This window comes from Lepidochelys olivacea (assembly GCF_965140295.1).
Source record: "Lepidochelys olivacea isolate rLepOli2 genome assembly, chromosome: 3".
In the NCBI taxonomy this organism is placed as follows: Eukaryota; Metazoa; Chordata; order Testudines; family Cheloniidae; genus Lepidochelys; species Lepidochelys olivacea.
Window position 1 is genome coordinate 122476070 of NC_140413.1, and position 21661 is coordinate 122497730.

At 40.6% G+C, this 21661-nt stretch overlaps 2 protein-coding genes across 9 annotated transcripts in view; one reads left to right on the top strand and one right to left on the bottom strand.

Annotated features, from left to right (window-relative positions):
- MAP3K4 (mitogen-activated protein kinase kinase kinase 4) overlaps positions 1–2637 on the top strand; it is a 144648-nt gene extending 142011 nt beyond the window's left edge. For 3 of the 5 annotated variants that reach the window (XM_084624134.1, XM_084624132.1, XM_084624135.1), the window contains one exon: positions 1029–2637. In XM_084624134.1, the coding sequence (XP_084480260.1) occupies positions 1029–1049 (21 nt within the window). In that variant the 3' untranslated portion in view covers positions 1050–2637. The remainder of the gene's footprint in view (positions 1–1028) is intronic. The other 2 variants (XM_084624131.1, XM_084624133.1) reach the window with 1 other exon arrangement.
- A 46-nt stretch (positions 2638–2683) lies between these two features.
- Positions 2684–21661, bottom strand: part of AGPAT4 (1-acylglycerol-3-phosphate O-acyltransferase 4) — a 125922-nt gene continuing 106944 nt past the window's right edge. For 3 of the 4 annotated variants that reach the window (XM_084624138.1, XM_084624139.1, XM_084624140.1), the window contains one exon: positions 2685–5992. In XM_084624138.1, the coding sequence (XP_084480264.1) occupies positions 5901–5992 (92 nt within the window). In that variant the 3' untranslated portion in view covers positions 2685–5900. Of the gene's footprint in view, positions 5993–21661 lie in introns of all 4 variants that reach the window. The other variant, XM_084624141.1, reaches the window with a different exon arrangement.

A 21661-nucleotide genomic window follows, 5' to 3' on the forward strand; every position in this document is an offset into this window, starting at 1 on the left:
AAGATCTTCTGTTATTTTCATAGCTAATAACTTAGGTTGGTACATTACCTGCTTAAAGGAGTGTGGCTGCAGCAAACTTGCACTGGTGTCTCTGTACATCTTCTAGTACACTTTCGTTATTGAGTTTTAAGGGCTGTTACTATGTACATATGTAACTTAAACACAGAATAAAGCAACCTTGACACCTATCTTTAAATTTTAAAAACCTCTAGTGAGAATTTAGTGGTAGTACCAGCTGGGCTGTTAATGGGAGTCAGACCTAAAACTTTAGAGAGCACATTTACAATGACTTGAGTATTGCATAGATGACAGTCCATTCCCTAGCAATTTCAACTTTTTTATGCCAGAGAACTATGTGTGACAGGGTTTAAGTTTTATTTAATGACTACTTTCTAGTTTTGTTTTGTTTTTTCGAGGGGTTGGGGTTGGTATTGGTTTTCAGGCACCTGAAATGAAAGTGCTCTGTCCATTTCAAAGCCTATGTTGTTCAGTGGGATGTAGATTTTGTTTGGTTCTTCAAAGATTGGAACAGCTTATATAAATGTTAAACTTTTTTCATTATTTAAAGATCTTTTAATGTACAATTTAAAATGTATTAGAAAAAAGACAAAGCAGGCCATCTGTTCCCCTCAGCCACTGCAAGATTGTTTAAGCTAATTCAGACAACAAAGTCAACTATGCATAATCCACACACTCCGGCTGCTTTCCCTTGGTGTTACTCCGTGTAGCCAGCAATGCTTCAAGAAGAGCGTTCGTCTTACCGGAATTAGAGTAATGATATCGGATCAGTCACGTCAGCAGAAAGCACTATTATTCACGGGAAAGTTTTTTTGATGGGTAGGGATAGCATACAGAGGCATTAGCTTGTATCATAATATTGTCAATGAGTGTGATGAAAAAAGAGGGAGTTAAACTGTAAAAACGCTGTCCACTTGGTGAGTGGGAAGAAGAGGTGATTTCTTTACTGCAGGCTGTACAAATTAGACTCATTTTAATTGCTGACAGTGTCTTGTGTCCTCCTTTCACAGGTTTGCACAGATGAAGAATGAAGTTACTCAATATGTGGCCACTTGTACTCTGGCGAAGTATCTGCTAATCACTACTGTATGTAATATTTACATAAAGACTGTGCTAAGAAACAGTATAAAATTTAAACTTACCATGACTGAAGACTGCACAAGTGACAAGCGTCACTTTTACTGCTGCTCCTGTATGTTTTACTTGGCACATGTTGCTCATGTGACAGTGTCTGCATGTTTCAGTGAAAGTGCCATTACTACTGTATATGGACCATTACCTTTTTGTTGTTCTTTCTTTAAATGTTTCTCATTTAAGTGAGAACTGTAATGTTAATATGTAGTATTTTTGGACTTTCTAGGTTCGAAAAAAGTTGTAGTGTTATCAGGCGTTCTGGACCTTGTTTTTTAAATCTCCCGTTTGAGTGCACTGACTGTGAACTTTTACTCTGTTTTTTTGCCCAGCTTCAGATTTGTTATGCAAAAGGCTGATTAATGAAATTACAAAAAAAGTTTTTCTCAATAAATGGTTTATTTTAGGAAGTTTTTTGTGCAGTTCTCTCTCCATGGTTGAAGATGCCAATATGTATAACAAACCCAAGACATTCTGGGATAAAACATCCACCCTGAAGCATTTGAGAAGCAACAAAGCATGGACTAAAATCACAGCCTTCTGTGCCAGTGAGTTCTTCTGGATCAGTTACTCTTACAAATGCCTGTTGAGTTCATCAACATGCAAGCAAGAGTAGTTAAGGTTTTTACCCCTCATGCTGCTTGTGAAGGAAGTATGAACTGTTCAGTGCTTACAGCTGTGTTCAATATGGCCAATGCATTTTTGCAAGTACACAGCATCTGCAGTGAGGAAAAAATCACTAGAGCTTTTGGCACAGATTACATGGGTGGGGTTCCTACAAGTACTTTTTAAAACCTTAGAACTCAGTAGTGTGGAACACAAGAGCAATCTTTTACCAGAATGTGGGGCATTTCCTTTCATTGAGGAGGTCCTGGATTTTCTTTCTGTGCTCTTAAAAAGTAGCGTACCACCTCCTGATATACGTATGGGTCTCTGAAATGTCAGTGATCACCTAATTTTTGACTTCTTATACCGCCTCTGGCTAATCTTCCCAGAGGCAGCAACATCTCCCCCTGAGTGTATCCACAGATCATGATAGTCGAACAGCCTTCATCACATATGAAGGCTTGCTGCCTATCTAACATATTTAGAAGACCACTGATGTTAGGCCCTGCTTAGTGTAAGATACACCAACCAACTCCTAGTTTGCATTGAATTTCAGAACATACTTGTGACTGCCAGCAAGAAATATAGAATGCTGATCAATGTTAGGAAAACAAAGTCAACACAGCAAGGTACGGTGTGCAACAGTGTATCTCGCTGGTCAAGTGGTGAAACAAGTGAATGATGTAGTCATCCCTTGATTGTTCGTGTCTAGTTTCCCTATTTAGGGAGATTAACACAGATGTGTAGTTTAATTTGACAACAGTGCAGTTTTTGCAAGCTGTTCATGTCAACCCTCCTGTAGGGCTGAGAGCTGGATACTTCCAGTGGAGGATTTGAGCTTTGGTGATGCTGCATAACCAGAAGTGTGAATAATTAATTTTTAAAAAAAAAAGCATGACTGCAGAAAATTATGTAGGGTCTCACGACACAGTACATTACTCAGGCAAGACTGCATATAAATGACAAAAGGGAAGAAAGATCCAGCTGCACTAGGATCCAATATAGAGAGCGGACATTTTACAAGTCTTTTGCATCTGAGGGTAGTCAACAGCTGTCACCTGAAAAAGACCTCCTCAAAGATTTTCCTAACATAGTTTTGAAACATTTCTCCACAACCAACTAGGGCTACGGGAAGTTCACATTTTGGCTGCTCTGCTTCCTTGAGGGTGACACAGGAGGTAGAGTTTTACATTCTTTAATCTGCTCTTTAGCCCAGAAAAGCCAGTTGTGGCTAAAACCTAATAAAAAAAACCCTCCACATTTGCCAATCAACTCTAAACATATACCTTTTAAACAGGCCAATGGTGCAGTGTCCACAGCTGTACTGAAACATCAGTGAAGACACCCTCAAACATCACCAAACAATGGGCCAGCCTATAAAGTCACACTACCCCCCTGAAGCTCATAGAGGTGTTTTGAAAAACACAAACAAAAGAAAATTTATTTCGCTTCACTTTAACAGCCTTCACATTTTCCTTCCCAGACTGTTGAAGCAACCCTCAGCTAGAGTGTGTTTGGTATCAGTTGCATTAAAAATTCCTTGCATTTCAAAGACAAGTTTTGCACTCTAACTCTTTATTTTTCTGTATAAACAAACTTAAGACTACTTTTGTTAAGGCAGTTGTAAAACATAAGTTGCTCAGGGGAGGGGAAGTGAACACTGATGTCTAACAAGACAAAATGTCATTCTTTTAATACAATAAACCAGACTTTTTAATTTTGGCAAGTACCTTTTACAGGCATTCCAGCAAAGCCACAAGAGGTACAATGCTGATTTCAGCAGCAAGGGCAGGATAATCACTTAAAATTTATGTAGAGTTTTGGAAGGTCCAATCCTACATTCCTTGTGCATCTAAAATTCCCAGTTAAAGCAATGGGACTTCTGGGAGTGCATGGAATGAAAGAGACAGATTTAAGTGCTTTAGCCTAATCTAATCTATTTTAATTCTCTCACTCAGAATAATTGATATGTATGAAGAAACACTCCACAATTACATAAGCATTTTCACATTAACATTAAAATAAATACAAAGGGATGTGTGCCTCTGAACTAATACACATTTGCTGTTCAGCAGTGAGCCCCACTTGAAAAAGACCCTCCCCCTACTTTACCAAACCATACACTTTATCTGCACCAGTAAAATGGCTTAAACAGAGTTTTCCCTCCCTGCCTTCACTTTCAAAATGACAGGGACAGGCTGTGCAGGATTATGGGTGGTGGTGGCAGCAGTCCCCTTCATGTCAAGCCATCCCCTAAGGGGTTTCTGTACAGTACTGTATTGGGCTGTGTTTCTCCCTTGGTGGAGCGTTCCAGTTAGTTCTGTTCTCCTCTACACCAGTAACGTACTGTGGCAAAAGCATCTCCAAGAAAGTTAGTTACTCCATTCTATAATGTAGAAAAGGCCAAAGGAAGCCTGCAGTCATGTCATCTTTGTTCACCTAAAGTTCACCTTCATTTCACTGAATATTGAGAATCTGGAAGGAATAGGCTAGCCTTAGCAGTGAGTTTAAAAGACCCTTTCCCACTAAGAGCTAGTTAAGGCTGTGTGGGCAGGAAACCCTGAAGTCTCAGCAATTAGATACCAGCAAAATCAATCTGCCTCAGACTCCTTCCTTCAGACTAACAGCCATGAGTTTCAAACCCATTCCTTGCAACTGCCCCTCTACTAAAAAATAGCACTACCTGCCCTCTTATTAAGTTAGAAATATTCATCTCAAGTAATATTTCAACTACTGAACAGCAAATACCTTGTTCATGGATTTCTTTGCACTGTTAGCCCTGTTTCTTTGAGTATCCCACTGCACTCTTAGCTGGTACAAACAAACCTGCTTGAGAAGCTTTCACTAAATTCTCAAATACAGATGGAAGCTGTGGCTTGGTGAAATGCACTACGCCAAAATCTAGGAGAAGAACAAGTGACCTTCAGGTAATTCACTGGTTACAAAAAACTTTTTAAAGGAGGCGATTTCCACAGGTTATGATGTTTAAAAACCAAGAGGCCACAAAGGCAGCAGAGCTAGGATATAGAAACAAGCCTAGCTTAATGAAGGACAGAATTCTTTCCACAGGGCAAGGGACTGGAATCGCTACAGGCTGTAAGGTTTTGTCACTGGAAACTAGATCAACTCCGTAGGACTGTGAACTGGAAGGCATGCCCGGAAAAAATTAACACCTAAGGAAATCATCTAGCTTCAAGTTATCTTAAGCTGCACCCTCTGAGGCAAAGTGTAGTTATTTCTCAGAAGAGACAAAAGCAAATGATTCCCCAACCTTGTTTTGTTGAAGGACATACAGCTGCTTTTCTTTCCTACCACTGTATGAAGGCCCATATGTATAAGTATTTTGTAAGCTAAAAATGATCTTATTACTTCTCCCAAAATGTAAACAGCATTCAGTCTAAGCATTGCATACATCAGTGCCCTGAAGTTAATCCAAAACTGCTTAGTAATTGTAAGGAATGGTGGTGTGGTAGGTACATTTGTCATGTCTCAACACCACGGCTCTGTTCAAAATTCACTGGGTCAAATTCTACTACCAGTTACATCACAAAGACCCTACTCTTGCAGTTTGAGCTGGAGGGACAGACCCTCATACTCCATCCCATTCAAGTTAATAGGTGCAGGGACTGAGTGGATCTCATTGTACAATTAGGACCAATATTGGAATAGCTCTGCTAAGACCTGTTTTCTGCAGGGGGCTTGGTTCAATTTGTCATTTCTTTAATTGAGCAGAGTATATTGAAACAACAGATTATGGTCATTAAATTGATAACATGATCTAGACATACAAAATTTCCATTTTAATTTTCTCATACCACCATTTATGATCCATTCCTGACAGCATGTCAAGAAAAACCTGTATCCCCGAACAGTCAACCACTTATATCACACTAGATTTTTTTTTCTTCCAAATGTAAGACACTTCATATGAAAACCAACAAACAAAGGCCAACCTGTTTTGGAGAGGTGAGATGCAGAACACCTTTCAGCGAGTCTGAAATCTAGCCCCAGCTCCAAGGAAACAAAATGGGAGCACAAATTCAGTTACGCTCACCCCCACCCTCACTTGAAGGAGCATGATATGCAAGTAAAGAGTTTCAGAAGTTGCATTTGTTCCCTCTGGATTGAAGCAGTCTCTGGAGATATTACATTTGTTTCTGCTTGTTGTCATTGTTGCCATAGGTAGAGCCCTTGTTAATTTCAGTCACCCCTATCATCCATCGGACACCAACAGAAGCTGTAGCGAAAGAAGAAAAAAATTACGTAAAACTTGACTGCCACCAGGTAGCGATTACCATGTAAGCCACACAGAAGAGGTTTTAAAAGGCTAGTGGTGGTAACATGAGACTTGCTGTATTACCTTGTTGACAATAGTAATTATAAAGCACTTTTTAATCCATAGATCTCTGTGCTTTACAAAGGAAGGTAACTATTAACCCTATTTCACAGACAGGAAATCAGAGCCAGAAACATGCAGTGACATGCCCAAGGGAAGACAACAGTTCAGCAGGAGCTGTGGAAATAGAACCCAGCCCTTGCAAACACTGGACATGCTTCAGTCCATAAGACACTTTATATGCTTTTGCATAAATACACTACTGCTGTTCCTGCACTAATGAGCGCCACAGTTACGAATGTGCTAAGAACTAACCACATTTCACTAGTTAAAGTCCAATGTCAGCTTCAACGTTCTGCATTTGAAGGAGAGAGTGTATTAATATGATCCATTTGCAATATTTGAACTAAAAAGGAATTTCATTTCTCACAAAAAGTGAACAGACTTGTTTAAACAGGTTTCAGAGTGGTAGCCGTGTTAGTCTGTATCCGCAAAAAGAAAAGGAGGACTTGTGGCACCTTAGAGACTAACCAATTTATATGAGCATAAGCTTTTGTTGGCTACAACCCACTTCACTGGATGCGTGCAGTGGAAAATACAGTAGGAAGATATATCTACACACAGAACATGAAAAAAATGGGTGTTGCCATACACACTGTAATGAGAGTGATCAGTTAAGGTGGGCTATTATCAGCAGGAGAAAAAAAAAAAACCTTTGTAGTGTGAATCAGGATGGCCCATTTCCAACAGTTGACAAGAAGGTGTGAGTAACAGTAGGGGAAAAATAAACATGGGGAAATAGTTTTACTTTGTGTAATGACACATCCACTCCCAGTCTTTATTCAAAGCTAATTTAAATGGTGTCCAGTTTGCAAATTAATTCCAATTCAGCAGTTTCTCTTTGGAGTCTGTTTTTGAAGTTTTGTTGTTGTAGTATGGTGACTTTTAGGTCTGTAATCGAGTGACCAGAGAGATTGAAGTGTTCTCAAACTGGTTTTTGAATGTTTGACATCAGATTTGTGTTCATTTATTCTTTTATGTAGAGACTGTCCGGTTTGGCCAAAAGTTTTTTTTTCCTCCTGCTGATAATAGCTCTCCTTAACTAATTACTCTTGATCTAGTTGGTATGGCAACACCCATTTTTTCATGTTCTTGTGTGTGTGTGTATATATATCTGTCTTCCTACTGTATTTTACACTGTATGCATCTGATGAAGTGGGTTTTAGCCCACAAAAGCTTATGCTCAAATAAATTTGTTATTCTCTAAGGTGCTCGTTCTTTAGACTTATTTAAAGTGCATTGGAAACCCTCATTCCCTCACACTCAATAATAAGCACACTGGGGTAACTTTGCTAAATACCTTACTTTTTTCAGCTAACATTGCTCTTGACTGTGTGGTGTTCTCTGGGTATCCCTTGTAGACTGATAGGTTATCAAAGGCTGCATTGAAAAGATTTTCAGATGTGATCACTACATCCTATAGCTCATTGTAGAAAGGGGAACCTGCCTATAAAAGGGCAAGCTTCATAAAGATATCTCGGTGGCTAACGCTCAAGTGCCATAGGAGCACAAGTCTCCGTGCACAGCCCTTGGAGCCTGATCCAAAGCCTACTGCAATCATGAAACTATTCCTACTGATTTTTTGAAAAGCCCAGCCCCTGTTGTGGTTTTGGCTGAGAGTGAAGGGGGAAGCCCCTGCACATTCTTTGTATCCATTATTTTTCTATCATCGTTTTATGTATTTCACCAGAAGAATTAACAAACATTGAACAAATTCCCCAAGTCTAAACATCCTGCACATGGTAGCAGAGGCCAGACTCTCAAGTGCTTTGTATCAGATCATGGCCAGTACTGGGGCACCCTTGGGCATAGAGCAAGTGGCCCATTATCTCAGAATATAAAAGAAAAGCAGTCATACTTAATCTAACAGTTGTGTTTAAAGGGCCCAAAGTCAATAGGAGGCCTTCTCAGGGTTGGTCCCATCAGATGCTGCAGCAGCAGTCAAATCAACCAAGAAAAACAGAAGCTGAGGAAACTTTCCCATGTTACTTTAATCAACACCAGCTTTAAAAAGTGATTTCCCCTCTTACAACACAATGGACTTTCTCATGGGGGATGTTTCCCTTTACTGGAGTGATAAATGAGCCATTTGATACAGGTATCACATCTCCCCCACTGTCACAACATGCCAGCCAGGTGTAAAGAAAACCTCCCAGTGTCCTACACAGTGCAGTGAAAGGAAAGCATTTGCAGAACAGGTTAAAGGTTCTTGATACAGGGCCCTGGAAATGTCCCATCCGAAATTATGATGGGATATGCATTACTAGGGAGGTATTGAATACAAACGTTAGACTTCACTTTGTCTCTTGGAAAGGAGTGTGCAGTTACATCATTAACAAGCTCCTGCTCCTGGATCACTGACCTAGAGGGGAGTTTTGCTATTTGCCTCCGTGGGGATAAGATCAGGGTCTTAGAAAACTGGACATATTGGTCAGAAATTCCCTAGATGGTTTATAACAGGAAGAAGCACAAGTTTATTTTTGACCTACTGTCAAATTGTCAACTGATTAATAACCTTATTCCCCCTGGCTCCCGCTCCCCAAGCACAGGGATGGCAATTCAACCCAGCCTTTACATGGTCACACAAGCTCCTCCTCCCGTTGAAAAGACTAGGGACAAGCTCCAATAGGGGAGTCCTCACCCTTGGCCTGCTCCTGCAGATACTTTGCAGGAGGAAATGCTCAAACTCCTACTTCCAGAATGACAAATATGATTCCATTTCCCCTCTCCAGCATCCATGCAGTTGTTTGCAAATCCCTTTTTCTTGGGATTTATGCACTGTTATTCAGCTGGAATCTTCTCTGGACACCTCCCCTGATTAAGATCATTCAAAGGCAAATCATTAGCAGGTGCCTGTGCATTTAATTAGTTCCTCTCATATCAGAATATGAACCTCCAAGCAAGGGTTGTTTTGTTTTTACTGAAAAGCACAGTTGGTGGCAAACGTATAGCACGAAGCCTATGAGAAGCATCACCGCAAGGGGGAAAAGGCTTCTCTGATGAAAAGCTCAACACTACCAACCTATCCCGAACCAGCCAGCCCAAACATGAATAATTTCCTGAAGTCTTATGGGCAACCCTAGGGAGCTCACATGATTTCACTTACTATAGTCAAGCCTTCATCAAGGTCTTTTAGCCACCAAGCAGAGTCTAGGAGAGAAGGAGAGACAGAGGAACAGAGAAAGAGAGAGACATCCACACACACTCATGCACAGTTTATTAGAAATACATGCTCTCATGCTCTGCGAGGGCCCAATCCAACACCCACTGAAGTCCATGGAAGACACCATAAATACTGACCAAGTTGCTTATGAATTAATGATTTTTGTACCAATCTGAAGAAAGCAAGAAATAGCTCAGCATTCTTCCCTAAAGCATCAGCACATCCCTAACCAACCTGAGAAAATTCAACCAGCATGACCAAAACCAGTGGCTACCTCTTGTCCACATTCCAGTCAAGTAACTTCACTGATGGGGAGTAATTAAAAATAACCAGTCTCTTCTTTGCTGGAAGTATTCCCTGACTGGTTTGCCCAAGTAGGCAAGACAGGGCCAACAATGGTTCACAAGAGTTGCTCATTTGAAATATAGCTGAATGAAGTAAAATCTTTTTGTATACAGCCAGAAGCCACTAAACGTGCAATCCACTGAGATTGTGTATCAGGCCTCTCTGGCAAATGCTAAAAGGTTTGAATTGTTACAGCAGCTCCTGTTTTGTGCCCTTGGCAACTTGTTCCAAGGAGGTGAACTGGCTGGCTTGTTAAAATACCCACCTGCCTTTTTAATAGGAAGAAGAAGAAAAGAAATTTGAAAGAGCCGCATTATCAAACTACAGAATGTTGAGAAAGACACATAGGAAAGTCAAAAGGGCGTATTTTGCCTACAGGCTCAATTTCAAAAGAGAGACGGAGGAAAAAAAATAAGGTACAATAGGGATTTTTCGAAACCTCTTCAGGAGAGGGATCTATAGGCTGGAAATAAGCTCACAAGACACCCTCATTTAGGAAGGCATTAAAGGAAGAGATCAGAAACTGCAGACCTTTACAGCTAACCTCAGTAGTGGGAAAGACTGTAAAGTCATTGATTACAGACAAAAATAGGAAAATAGCTGGACACGTATAAGCACCACGATAGTGAATATGGATTCAAAGGGAAGGTCAGGATTAACTAATTCCTTTCAAACACAGTTTGATCTTCCAAGGATGAAGCCACACATGATCTACCTGAACCTTCAAAGCAGGTTTCAACAGCGGAAGGACGTTGTAGTAGTTGGATCAGGTGAAGGTAAGACTGCTCGGTTCTTTTCCCAGCTTTCCCCCCAACTCACCATGTAATAAATTCTACGCTGATTTACACCCTCACTGAAGTAATGGAGAGTAAGGATAATTTGGCCCATTGCACTTCATCTTACTGATCTGTAAAACAGATTACCAATAAATAATAATACACCTGGCTGGGGTGTAGCAAGGTTCACTGATGATATAGAATATACTTTGAGCTGCTTGGATGAAAGGCTAAGTTAGGCCAAAGTATTTCTTTTTAAAATGTTGTATACAGGGAGTGTACTAGGGTAAAATATTACAGGAGCAAAATCACAAGTGAAGGGCTGGTGGAATGAAATGTCCAGTCCCACCTCCTCCTGCTCCCTTTCAGGCAGCTATTGCCCACAGTGAGATCCATGGTCCTCAGTGATGCTGCTGTATATCTGTGCACAGCAGCACATGGCAGGGAAGGGAGAAGCTGCCTCGAGATGGCCTCACTCGTGCAGAGAGAGGCCGCACTCTCACTTGGACTGGAAAAAGCCTGTAATATGAGGACTCAGTTCAACCAAAAACAAAATGGCAACAATTATTTTGGTTTCAAATGGGAAAGAGAGTGGAGAGGAAGAACCAGAGTCGGACACGTGAGCTGGGATAACAACAAGACAGAAACTCAAACCATCGCCGCAGTGCCTGGCAACAGAAAAAGAGGAAATCAGCATGTGGAGCTGAAAAACAGAACACAAATCAGAGCGATTGTTATGGCAACCAAGCAAATCCCAGGGCTTTTACAGAGTTGTGGGCTTTTACAGAGTACCTGCTACAGAAAGGCTACTGCAGATTGAAGAAGGTACAACAGATGGGCCTTAGAAGGATGACAGGGCTGGACAGGGGTGAGGTAGTCACGCTTAAGAGAGTATTAAGAAGTGCTCAATTCTGAGGTTTATGTGGAGGAGGTGGATCCCAAAAGCTGCCTGGGGAGGGTGGAGGGGACAGAAAGGAAAAGAAATAGTAGCGCAGCACTTGAACCTTTGAAGGCAATGCTGCATGGACAGGGGCTCATATTTAATCCCAAAAGGTCAGATTCTCTTTACTGAAGTTCTCAACCTGAGCCCAGTAGCAAACTGAGGAAAAGGGTTTTGTCCAAAAACTCTATTTAAGTTCGGGGCATGGAAGGCTAAGCACCAGGAGCATGCAGAGACAGGGTACAGCTGCTACTACGGCCCAGCCTATGGCCTGGATTTATAGATAGAGTTCCAGCTTCAGCCACACAGATAACTTTGTTCCCAGTTCCCCCCCCACTATAAACTATGGATATGGTGCGAAGGGAGTGCAGTCTCTTACGCTTTACCCTCTTCATGCAAGGGAACAGTTGCTTTAAGATCTAAAATGTCCATTTAAGCAGCCTGAGTTCTCGCTCAGGCAAAACTGAAGGACTTTTGAAAGAATAAGAAATGGAAGACTGGGCTCAAAGAGTTCGTCAATGCGAGGAGAACCTGCCAAAGGCAGCAATATGCGGTACAACCACCATGGTATTATAACAAATCCACGGTAACTTACAGCTTCACAGTTAGCCCCTGTTCCCATTCTCCTCCCCATGGGGGACTTGAAATTTCATGGCTATAATGGGATTAGGTAGAAACTTCCCCTATGGAACATCTCTCATCCCCTCCTCTGAAGCACCTCAAACTTGCCATTTTCTGAGACAGACAGGACATGGGACTAGATGGACACCCGGTCTGATTCAGTAGGGCAATTTCTCTGTTCCTAAGTTTGATTTTACAAATATTTTATCTAAGATTTTGACTTTTCCCCTTTATGCTATATTCTATAGTCCCGTCCCCCGTCCCCCTGCAAACTTTGAGAGACTTAAAAACAATTCTACAAAAAAGAACCTTGCCATTCCAAACTATTATACATTTGTCATGATGTGCATGCATGGAGAGGGGGAAAAATTACATTTGTGAATTTCTTTTTAATACCCTTCACATATTGTAAGATTATTCTTCACATCTCTCTTAAATTTCCACTTACAGCGAGAGTGCTCTAGACAACCAGGGATGAAAGATGCAACTCTGACAGTTCTAAGATATGCTTTTTGTAGGCAGAATGTGAACCACAGCAACCAGAATTTAAAACCGAGCCAACAGTGCAATGTGCTGCACTCACAGAAAAGGATTCTCTAACAGAGCTCTCCACCACAAATACAAATTCTTTGGCATTCTCTGAACTCTGTTGTAGCTGATAACACCACACCGGTTTTTGAGTCAATTCAAAACTACAAGCAAAAGTTACAATAAAATTAAAAGGTCGGTCTTACAGACTCAAATATTTGCAATACGTTTCAAAGGTAACACTTGAAGTCATCTTTTCTTTCTCTCTCTTATACCTTATGTGTCAAGGAGAGGTGGAATAAGGGTGTTTTTATTGTTCTCCTGCAGAACGTTCTTATTGACTTACTACACTCCGGTGAAAAAGAAAATTGCTAACTTGGGTATTTCCAACCTTGCTATGACTCAGTCATGTTTAAGGTTATAATAATAAAAAATCCCAGCTGCAATGATAGGAACACATGCCTCTCATTAAAGAAGGGGAAGGAGTAACCAGGCTGTGACTGCTACTATGTCATTCCAGCCTTTCTAATTTGCCATGAAAGTTTAAGTTATCTCAGAAGATGATAGAGGGGAAGCCTATGGCTAGTTGGTCCCCAAGAAACCAACTGGCGGGGAGGTGGAAGGGATGTAAACCAGGACAAGGTTGCCCCAGAGCAGTGTTAAGGAGGGAGCCGGGCCCAGATTGGGTGGCAATGGCCCCAGACCAATTGACCAATTTACGAGGCCATTAGGGAGTTGCTCTTGATTGGCAGGGTGCTGGCCAGTGAATCTATTCACAGGGATTGAAAAGCGTGTCAGACTGAGCCAATTCTGTGATCTTTGCTCTGTGCAATTGGTTCTAGTACTAAGAAAAGAGTCTCAGTACAGATCCTATTTAGTAATATACAGTATTTAAAAATATGTTAATTCCCCCCTCATCAGTTAATTCCTGGCTTTTCCTCAGCATAACCACTGCTGTAAGCAACATGTCGGTGCATTCTCGGTAGGTACAGGGAAGTTCCATATTTATGTTACAATACATATGTAAGTCATACAGCTTACATAACTGACATGCAACAGCATTTGAACAACCAAAGCTGCTTCATCAAGATTTCCACTTGGTCTAGTCCTGAATAGTATAAAAAAAAGTTAACATATACAGAAATCAGGGAGTTTAAGAAGGGCAACTTTTTCAAAGCTGTGTGGCTAAGTTGCATGCACAAAACATGCAGCTACACATGCAGGAAGTGAAACTACACACTGAGTTTTCATTCGGACACAAATTAATCACTTCTGCAGACCAGGTGGTTTTTAATTTACTGACAATACTAGGGGCCCATTCTGCCCTCAGGTACACTCATGACAACACTAGTTTTACCACATAGAACAGTTTATTTTAACCTTTAAAACCCTGTTACAGTTCATATTGGGAGCTGTTGGGAGTTCTGTCAGTAGCGAGCCACTCCTGTTTCCATTGCAGCCAATGGTAGCAGGTCCTGTGACAGCACTCACACATGTATAATAGAAACATACACAAGCTCATGCAGATTTTAAGAGATCTCATTATTACTCATGCTTGTTTTGAACTGTATAATTCTCTTGCCTGTAAAAGACACTTTATGGACTGGAGCCATGTCTGAAAGCCCAAATGTTATCTTTTTAGCATTAGACATTTAAGAGCTATTTCCCCCCCTTAAAACCCAAGAGCAATCCTTTATTCTCCTGCATATGAAATCAACTTTCCCCTTTGAAATACTGTTGACAGCTTCTTTACTAACAAAGGGTAAACTTTGAATATAACAAGAACTGTTCTCTTCTATACCAAGTGTAGAAATCCAGAACATGACCCAGTCCTGTGTTCTGTCTGAAGTCAATAACCACATTGAATTCTTCCAATAGAGTTACCAGAGTTTGGTTTAATCAGCCCTCATTTCTTGATCTAACCCATTAAGTAGATGCACTATAGGAATTAAGTGTAAAATTTTCAATAGTGCCGTAGTAATTCAGGAGCTTAAGTCTCACCAAAAGTCAATGAGACTTAGGCTCCTAGTCACCTTTGAAAATACAATTTAGGTGTTTTGGGATCCTAAGTCAGATGCTTGCTCTTTGGGACAAGGGACTCCCATACAAATAACACCAAGATCATTTATTTATTATTTTTGTGTAACAGTGAGAGGGAATGGCTCTCAATCAGCATTCACAGTATGGAATTATAAAATCACACTGGGGGCTTGAAGAGTTCAAGCTGAACTGATGTAGTTAAATATAGTCCAGTTATCTATTGCTCCCATCTACACAAGATAATTAAAGATACTATAATTATCTTGGGTAGATGGGAGCAATAGATAATTGCTAGTCTACTATGATATTATTGCTCTGATTCAACCATAGAATCAGCCATTTCTCTTATACAATTCTTTTCTTCAAAAACACCAGGTGCTGAGATTGCAAGCAAATACTTTTATTACTCTATAATAAGATTGGTCAGAGAGTGTCTGTCTGGAAGAGAAAGAGGGAAAGGTTTGAAACAGAATTGAGGATTACAGGCAAGAGAAGCACTCAAATACCTCTCATCTCTTTTCCCTCACAGGATGCTTGTTCACTTTAGCTCTCTTACCTTGAGCCCATAAAACAGAAATACATGACAAACCTGGCTCTGAAATTTCTGATTTGACAGAGTGCAGTAAATCTATGATCAGATATTATGGACTTGGGTGGTCCAGAATCAGGAAGCTTATCTGTGAAATATGGGACACAAAACAATCATAAACACAAAAAATACACCTGCATATCCTGGATGCCACCTTTTGATCTAAGGTATTTTCATTAGTAGAATGGAAGAAAGAACTGCACCCTAGGATGAAATATACCTACCAATTTTAAAAGTCTATTCTAGCATTAGGCTATGAACAATGGTAAATTGCCTTCAGTACATTCCACTAACCCCTGTTTACAATAATATAAGCTTCCCTTGGCTGAGATATGTTAACTCAGCTGGGCACTACAGCTCTGACTCACATTGCTAATGAAGGCAGAGCAGCTAAGATTGTGCAAATAGAGTATGGATGTATTACATACTGGATCTGCCAAATAAACAGCTCTACTTGGTGCAGAGGGTCATGAGATTTAATGTAGTTTTATATTGTTCCGCCATCATCTCTTGGCTAGTAAATTTTTGGAAAAAACCAAACCAAACCCTGCTGACTATTTAGCTATCGCAAAAGATAGGGGCCCACAACTATGTGATGTTAGGGCACCTCTCCATAGGAGCAAGTGTAGCAAGTTCATAGCAGAGATCCTCAATACACAGACAACAGGACTGTTTTTCCAGGACGGTTACTGGAGCTCTGCTATTGGCTACAACAGCTTGTGTGACCAGATGAGCTAAAATTGAGGTGTCCCAGCAGAATGTGACTGAAGATGTTGCCAATTAAAGATAAAATACATACATGTTGGAATTTGTAGGGAAAAGTATAGCCCTGTAAATTAAACAAAAGTAACTGACTAAAAATAAAACCGGTGGTATTGTATCCTGTAAAGGCTCAGTATTCTTTTACTCCTGTCCCTTTCTGAACCCTCAATTTAAATGAGCTTGCTGTTTCCTAATGAACCATGAAGCTTGCACCTTTTGGGGCTCAGATGTGGCCTAGTATCTTTTGGGTGTCTCAACAGCACGATGAACCAGTCCCGCCCCAAATCGATTGATACTATGTTTCACATGCTACAGGATTTTTCCCTCCTCACAATAAATGCAGTGGTTGCAAGTTGTCATTAATTATTGGTTAAGCTCCAAGGTTGAGCTATTCAAAGGAACCTAAGAGAATTAGTCCCTCAGTTCCCACTGCAATTCAACAACACTGGGTGCGTAACTCCCCTGAATTTCAAGATTCTTTTAACATTAAAACACAGAGAAGCGCAGAGCTGCTGTGAAGCATAATAGGTTCTCAAATCCCTGTTGAAGGTTAAATCCTGCAGCGTCACACAAAATGTGACTGCCAGGCACTTACTAGCAATGAGTATGGTATGCAACAATTCATTAATCTTGCTAGCTTCACTGCATCCCTCAACCACATCTCAGTGTCCTGGGAGCTTGCTCACTTGCTTTGGCTGCAGCAAACGGTTGTAGATTACTTTTTCAAACTTCCAAAGTAGAGACCTAAGAACCAGTCCTGTGGATGAGCATCACATTCAAACAGTCTCAGCAACCTGCTTATTAAACTAGCCTATTAAATTGCTGGAACCAGCAAAGTGCTCTAGTGAGGATGAGGCAGGAAAGAAAAGCAAAGGGCTTCTTTTGTATTTGTCGTACCATAATCAGCTTTCTTTGGTCCCTTCCTCCCTTATTGTTCAGGGAGAAAAAATGATGTAGTAGTTAAGGCACTAGGCTTCACCTTGGGAGTCACTCGACTAAGTCACTTAAGACCCAGATTTTTAAAGGTATTTAGGTGCCTAACTCCCATTCATTTCAGTAGCAGTTAGGTGCCTAAATACCTTTAAAAATCCAGCCTTAGTCTTTCTGTGCCTCAGTTCCCCACATATAAAATGGAGCTAGTCGCACTTTCCTACCTCCCCGGGGTATTGAGAGGGTAAATGCATTAATGATGGTGAGGAGCTCAGATATAATGGTAATGGGGGCCATATAAGTACCTCATATAGATAACAGAGTGGTGTCAAATGCCTTAGGCTATAACCTACTGCAAAGGACTACACAAGCACCATCCACTTAGACAATAACCCCACTACCTCTTGATCAGAGTGTCAAGTCCTCCCTAGGATGAAGGAATGCTTGAGGTGGCTCTGCCTCTCTTTTCTTAGACTCATGCCTCTCTTTTCATCTCCCTCCCCCCTTTTGAGCAGTTGACTGAACATGGATGGCTTTCTACAGGAGATGCCCTACTTCCAACCACAAATTATTGGATTAAATGCAGGAACCGCGGTGTGTCATGCAAAAGGCAGACTGGATGGCCACAGTGAGCCCTTCTGGCCTTAAAAGTCCATGAATCAATAAATATGTTGCATTTCTTTGGACCTGTTGTAAAACTCCGAGACCAGGAGAAGGTATTTGCAACAGTTAGTGTCACTGGATGCATAACTCAACAGAATGAATGAGCATTAAATTCCTCTCCTGGGCTTTCATGATGTCCCCAAGCCCACACTCTACAAGAAGAGAAAACTTCATAAACCTGTAAGCAGCAATCTGAAGCATCACTGATTCTATGACTTCTATGAAAACCACCACCTTATTAAGTGGCACTCCAACAAAAAAAACAACTACACCAGACTTAGAGCAATAAGACAACAGATAATATGGAGATACAATTGATACTCTATTGGATTTATTCGTTATAATGATTTTATACTTAATGGGCCAGATCCTCAGTAGCTAGCTCCATTGCTTTCAACAGGGTTGTGCCAATTTACACCAGCAGAGGCTCTGGGCCTACATTTTTAGCATCAATGTACTCAGCATGATCTTGGTAGCTGGCAACAATGCAATGCTCATACACAAGTACATAACCTCTAAGAATACTGTTGAGTTGGGGGTCTGAAAAGGCTTTGTTTCTCACGAAAAGAAGCTTAAAATTGAAATGAGAAAATAAAGAGAGAGAGAGAGAGACAGAGATCTGAGGTCCAGAAGAAGGTGAAAGGCAATCCAGTTGAAAGTCTCTGGCTGAAGATAAAAAAGGAAGAAAAACAGGGGTGACATAATGGTAGGGGCCTAGAGCAACAAATCAAAAAGGTGGATGAGGCATTTTTTAAGAACAAAAACCAAACTACCTGGTAGTAACAGGGAATTTTAACTACCCAGACATCTGTTGGAAAAAATAACAGAAAAAAAACACAGAATGTCCATGAAGTTCTTGGAATGCATTGGAGGCAATTTCTTGTTTCAGAAGACAGAAGATGTAACCAGGGGAGACGGAGGGCAACCATTTTAGACTTGATTCTGACTTACAGGGAAGAATTGGTTGTTAAATCTGAAGTTTGAAGGGAATTTGGGTGAAAGTGATCATGAAGTGGTAGATTTCATGATTCTAAGGAAAGGAAGGAGTGACAGCAGCAGAATGAGGACAATGGACTTCAAAAATAATCAGATTAACAAACTCAGAGAACTGGTAGGTAAGATCCCTTGGGAAGAAATTCTAAGAGATAAAGAAATTCAGGAGAGCTGGAAGTTTCTCCGACAATATTAAGGCCCAACAGCAAACTATCCCAGTGCGAAGGGAAGATAGGAAGAATAGTAAGACGCCAATAGGTCTCTATCAGGGATTCTAATGATCTGAAAAATCATAGAATATCAGGGTTGGAAGGGACCTCAGGAGGTCATCTAGTCCAACCCCCTGCTCAAAGCAGGGCCAATCCCCAACTAAATCATCCCAGCCAGGGCTTTGTCAAGCCTTACCTTAAAAACCTCTAAGGAAGGAGATTCCACCACCCACCTAGGTAACCCATTCCAGTGCTTCACCACCCTCCTAGCGAAAACGTTTTTCCTAATAGCCAACCTAGGAAAACAACCAAGTTTTTCACTAGGAGGGTGGTGAAGCACTGGAATGCTTCAAAAGCAAAAAAGAATCTTGCAAAAAGTGGAAATATGGACACACTGTCGCGGATTAGCAAGCAAGTAGGGACAAAATCAGAAATGCTAAGACACAAAACAAGTTACACCTAGCAAGGGACATAAAAGGCACTAAGAAGAGTTGTTGTTAATACATTAGGAGAAAGAGGTGAAGGCAAATGTAGGTCCAGTACTTAGTGGGGGAAGGAGAGCCAATAACAGACTATATCAGCAAGGCTTTGGTGTTTTATGTCTATTTTGCTTCAGTCTTTATTCAAAAGTTTTATGGTGACCAGATGCTTAACACAATTAATATTAACGGGGGAAAGACTACAAGCCAGAATAGAGAAAGAACAGGTTAAAGAATATTTAGGTAAGTACGGTGTATTCAAGTTGACAGGACCGGATGAAATTCATCTGAGGATACTTAAGGAATTAGCTGAAGCAATTTCAGAACCGTTGGCAATTATCTTTGAGAACTCCTGGACGATGGGTAAGGTCCTGCGAACTAGAGAAAAGCAAACATAGTACCTATCTTTAAAAATGGGAACAAAAAGGACCTGGGGAATTACAGACCAGTCAGCCTAACTTCAATACTTAGAAAAATACTGGAACAAATTATTAAACAATCAATTTTTAAGCACCTAAAGGATAAGAGAGGATTATATAAATATTAGCCAGCATGGCTTTGTCAAGAAGAAATCATGCCAAACCAACCTAATTTCCTTCTTTGACAGGATTACTAGCTTAGTGGATGGGGGAAAAGTAGACATGATATATCTTGATTTTAGTAATGCATTGACACAATTCCACTTGACATTATCATAAGCAAATTTTTAAAAATTGGTTTAGATGAAATTTCTATAAAGTGGGTGCACAACGGGTTAAAAGACCATACTCAAGAAGTAGTTGCTATCAATGGTTCACTGTCAGACTGGTAGAATGCATCTCATGGAGCTCACAGAGGTCTGTCCTGTGTTTGGTACTATTCACTATTTTCATTAATGACTAGCATAATGGAGTGGGAGTATGCTTATAAAATTTTTGAATGACACCAACCTGGGATGGATTGCAAGCACTTTGGAGAACAGGATTAGAATTCAAAATGACCTTGACAAACTGGAGAACTGGCCTGACTTCAACAAGGTGAAATTCAATGAAGACAAGTGCAAGGTACTTCACTTATGAAGGAAAAATCAAACACACAACCTCAAAATAGGGAATAACTGGGCAGGTCGTAAAGAGTCCTGTGGCACCTCATAGACTAACAGACGTATTGGAGCATAAGCTTTCGTGGGTGAATGTCCACTTCTTCAGATGCATGTCAGGTGGTAGTACTGCTGACAAGGATCTGGGGGTTAGAGTGGATCACAAATTGAATAGGAGTCAACAATGTGAGGCAGTTGTGAAAAAGGCAAATATTACTCTGGGTGTATTAACAGGAGAGTAATATGTAAGACATAGGAGGTAATTATCCTGCTGTACTCATCATTGGTGAGGCCTCAGCTGGAGCACTGTGTCTAGTTTGGGGCATCACACTAAGATGTGGACAAATTTGAGAGAATCCATAGGAGAGCAATAAAAATGATAAAAGATTTAGATCTGACGTATGAGGAAAGGTTAAAAAAACTGGTCATGTTTAGCCTTAGGAAAAGCAGACAGAGAGGACTCGATACGTCTTCAGATACATTAAGGGCAGTTATAGAGCACAGTGATCAATTGTTCTCCATGTCCACTGAAGGTACAATAAGTAGTTATCAGCTTACTTTGCAGTCAGGGAGATTTAAGTTAGACACCAGAAAAAACTATCTGTATAGTTAGAAAGTTAAGTACTAGAATAGGTTTCCAAGGGAAGCCATGGAATCCCCTGCAGCATTGGAGGTTTTTAACAACAGGCTAGACAAACACCTACCAGGGATGGTCTAGATACACTGGGTCCTGCCTCAGCACAGAGCATCAGACTATATGACTAGTAAGGTCCCTTCCAGCACTACATTTCTATGATTCTATGAAATCAGACCTGAGACACAAAGTTCAAACTCCATCTACACTCCCCCAAGCTCAGGGGAATTTGGCACCAAAGTTTTGGTTTGTAGCCATCTTTAATTTAAAAAAAATAATAGTAATGAAATGTGGCCCAATGCCTGCTCATTTTCCTCACAAGGGATTCCACAAAAGTCAATAGGAATACTCTTTGTGTATGACAGGGCTCTGTAGCATGGATATCAGGCAATACTAAAACAATGACATTTTCAGATTGTGTGTTACAACCTCACAGCCACCAACAAATAATTTTATCTTTAGCCAGAATAATGAGAGTCTAGGGAGGGGCAGGAAGGAACGCTCTCTGAGTGCTAATTACAAATATATTCCATTAATTATTCAGTGCCAGGTAGGGCCAATCAAATTGGTTTAAATGAAATAAAGCAATTCAATCATTTTTCCAAACTCTGGAGTTTTGTGTAAGTATGAGTAACAATTTCCACTTTTACTCCCCTCCCCTCCCCTCCATTTCCTTACCCAGTTCAGGGTTGGAAGTTCAGAAACAGGATTTTCCTGAGAAATTTCCAGCTCAATTTTGCAGACTCCAGAAGGTTAGACA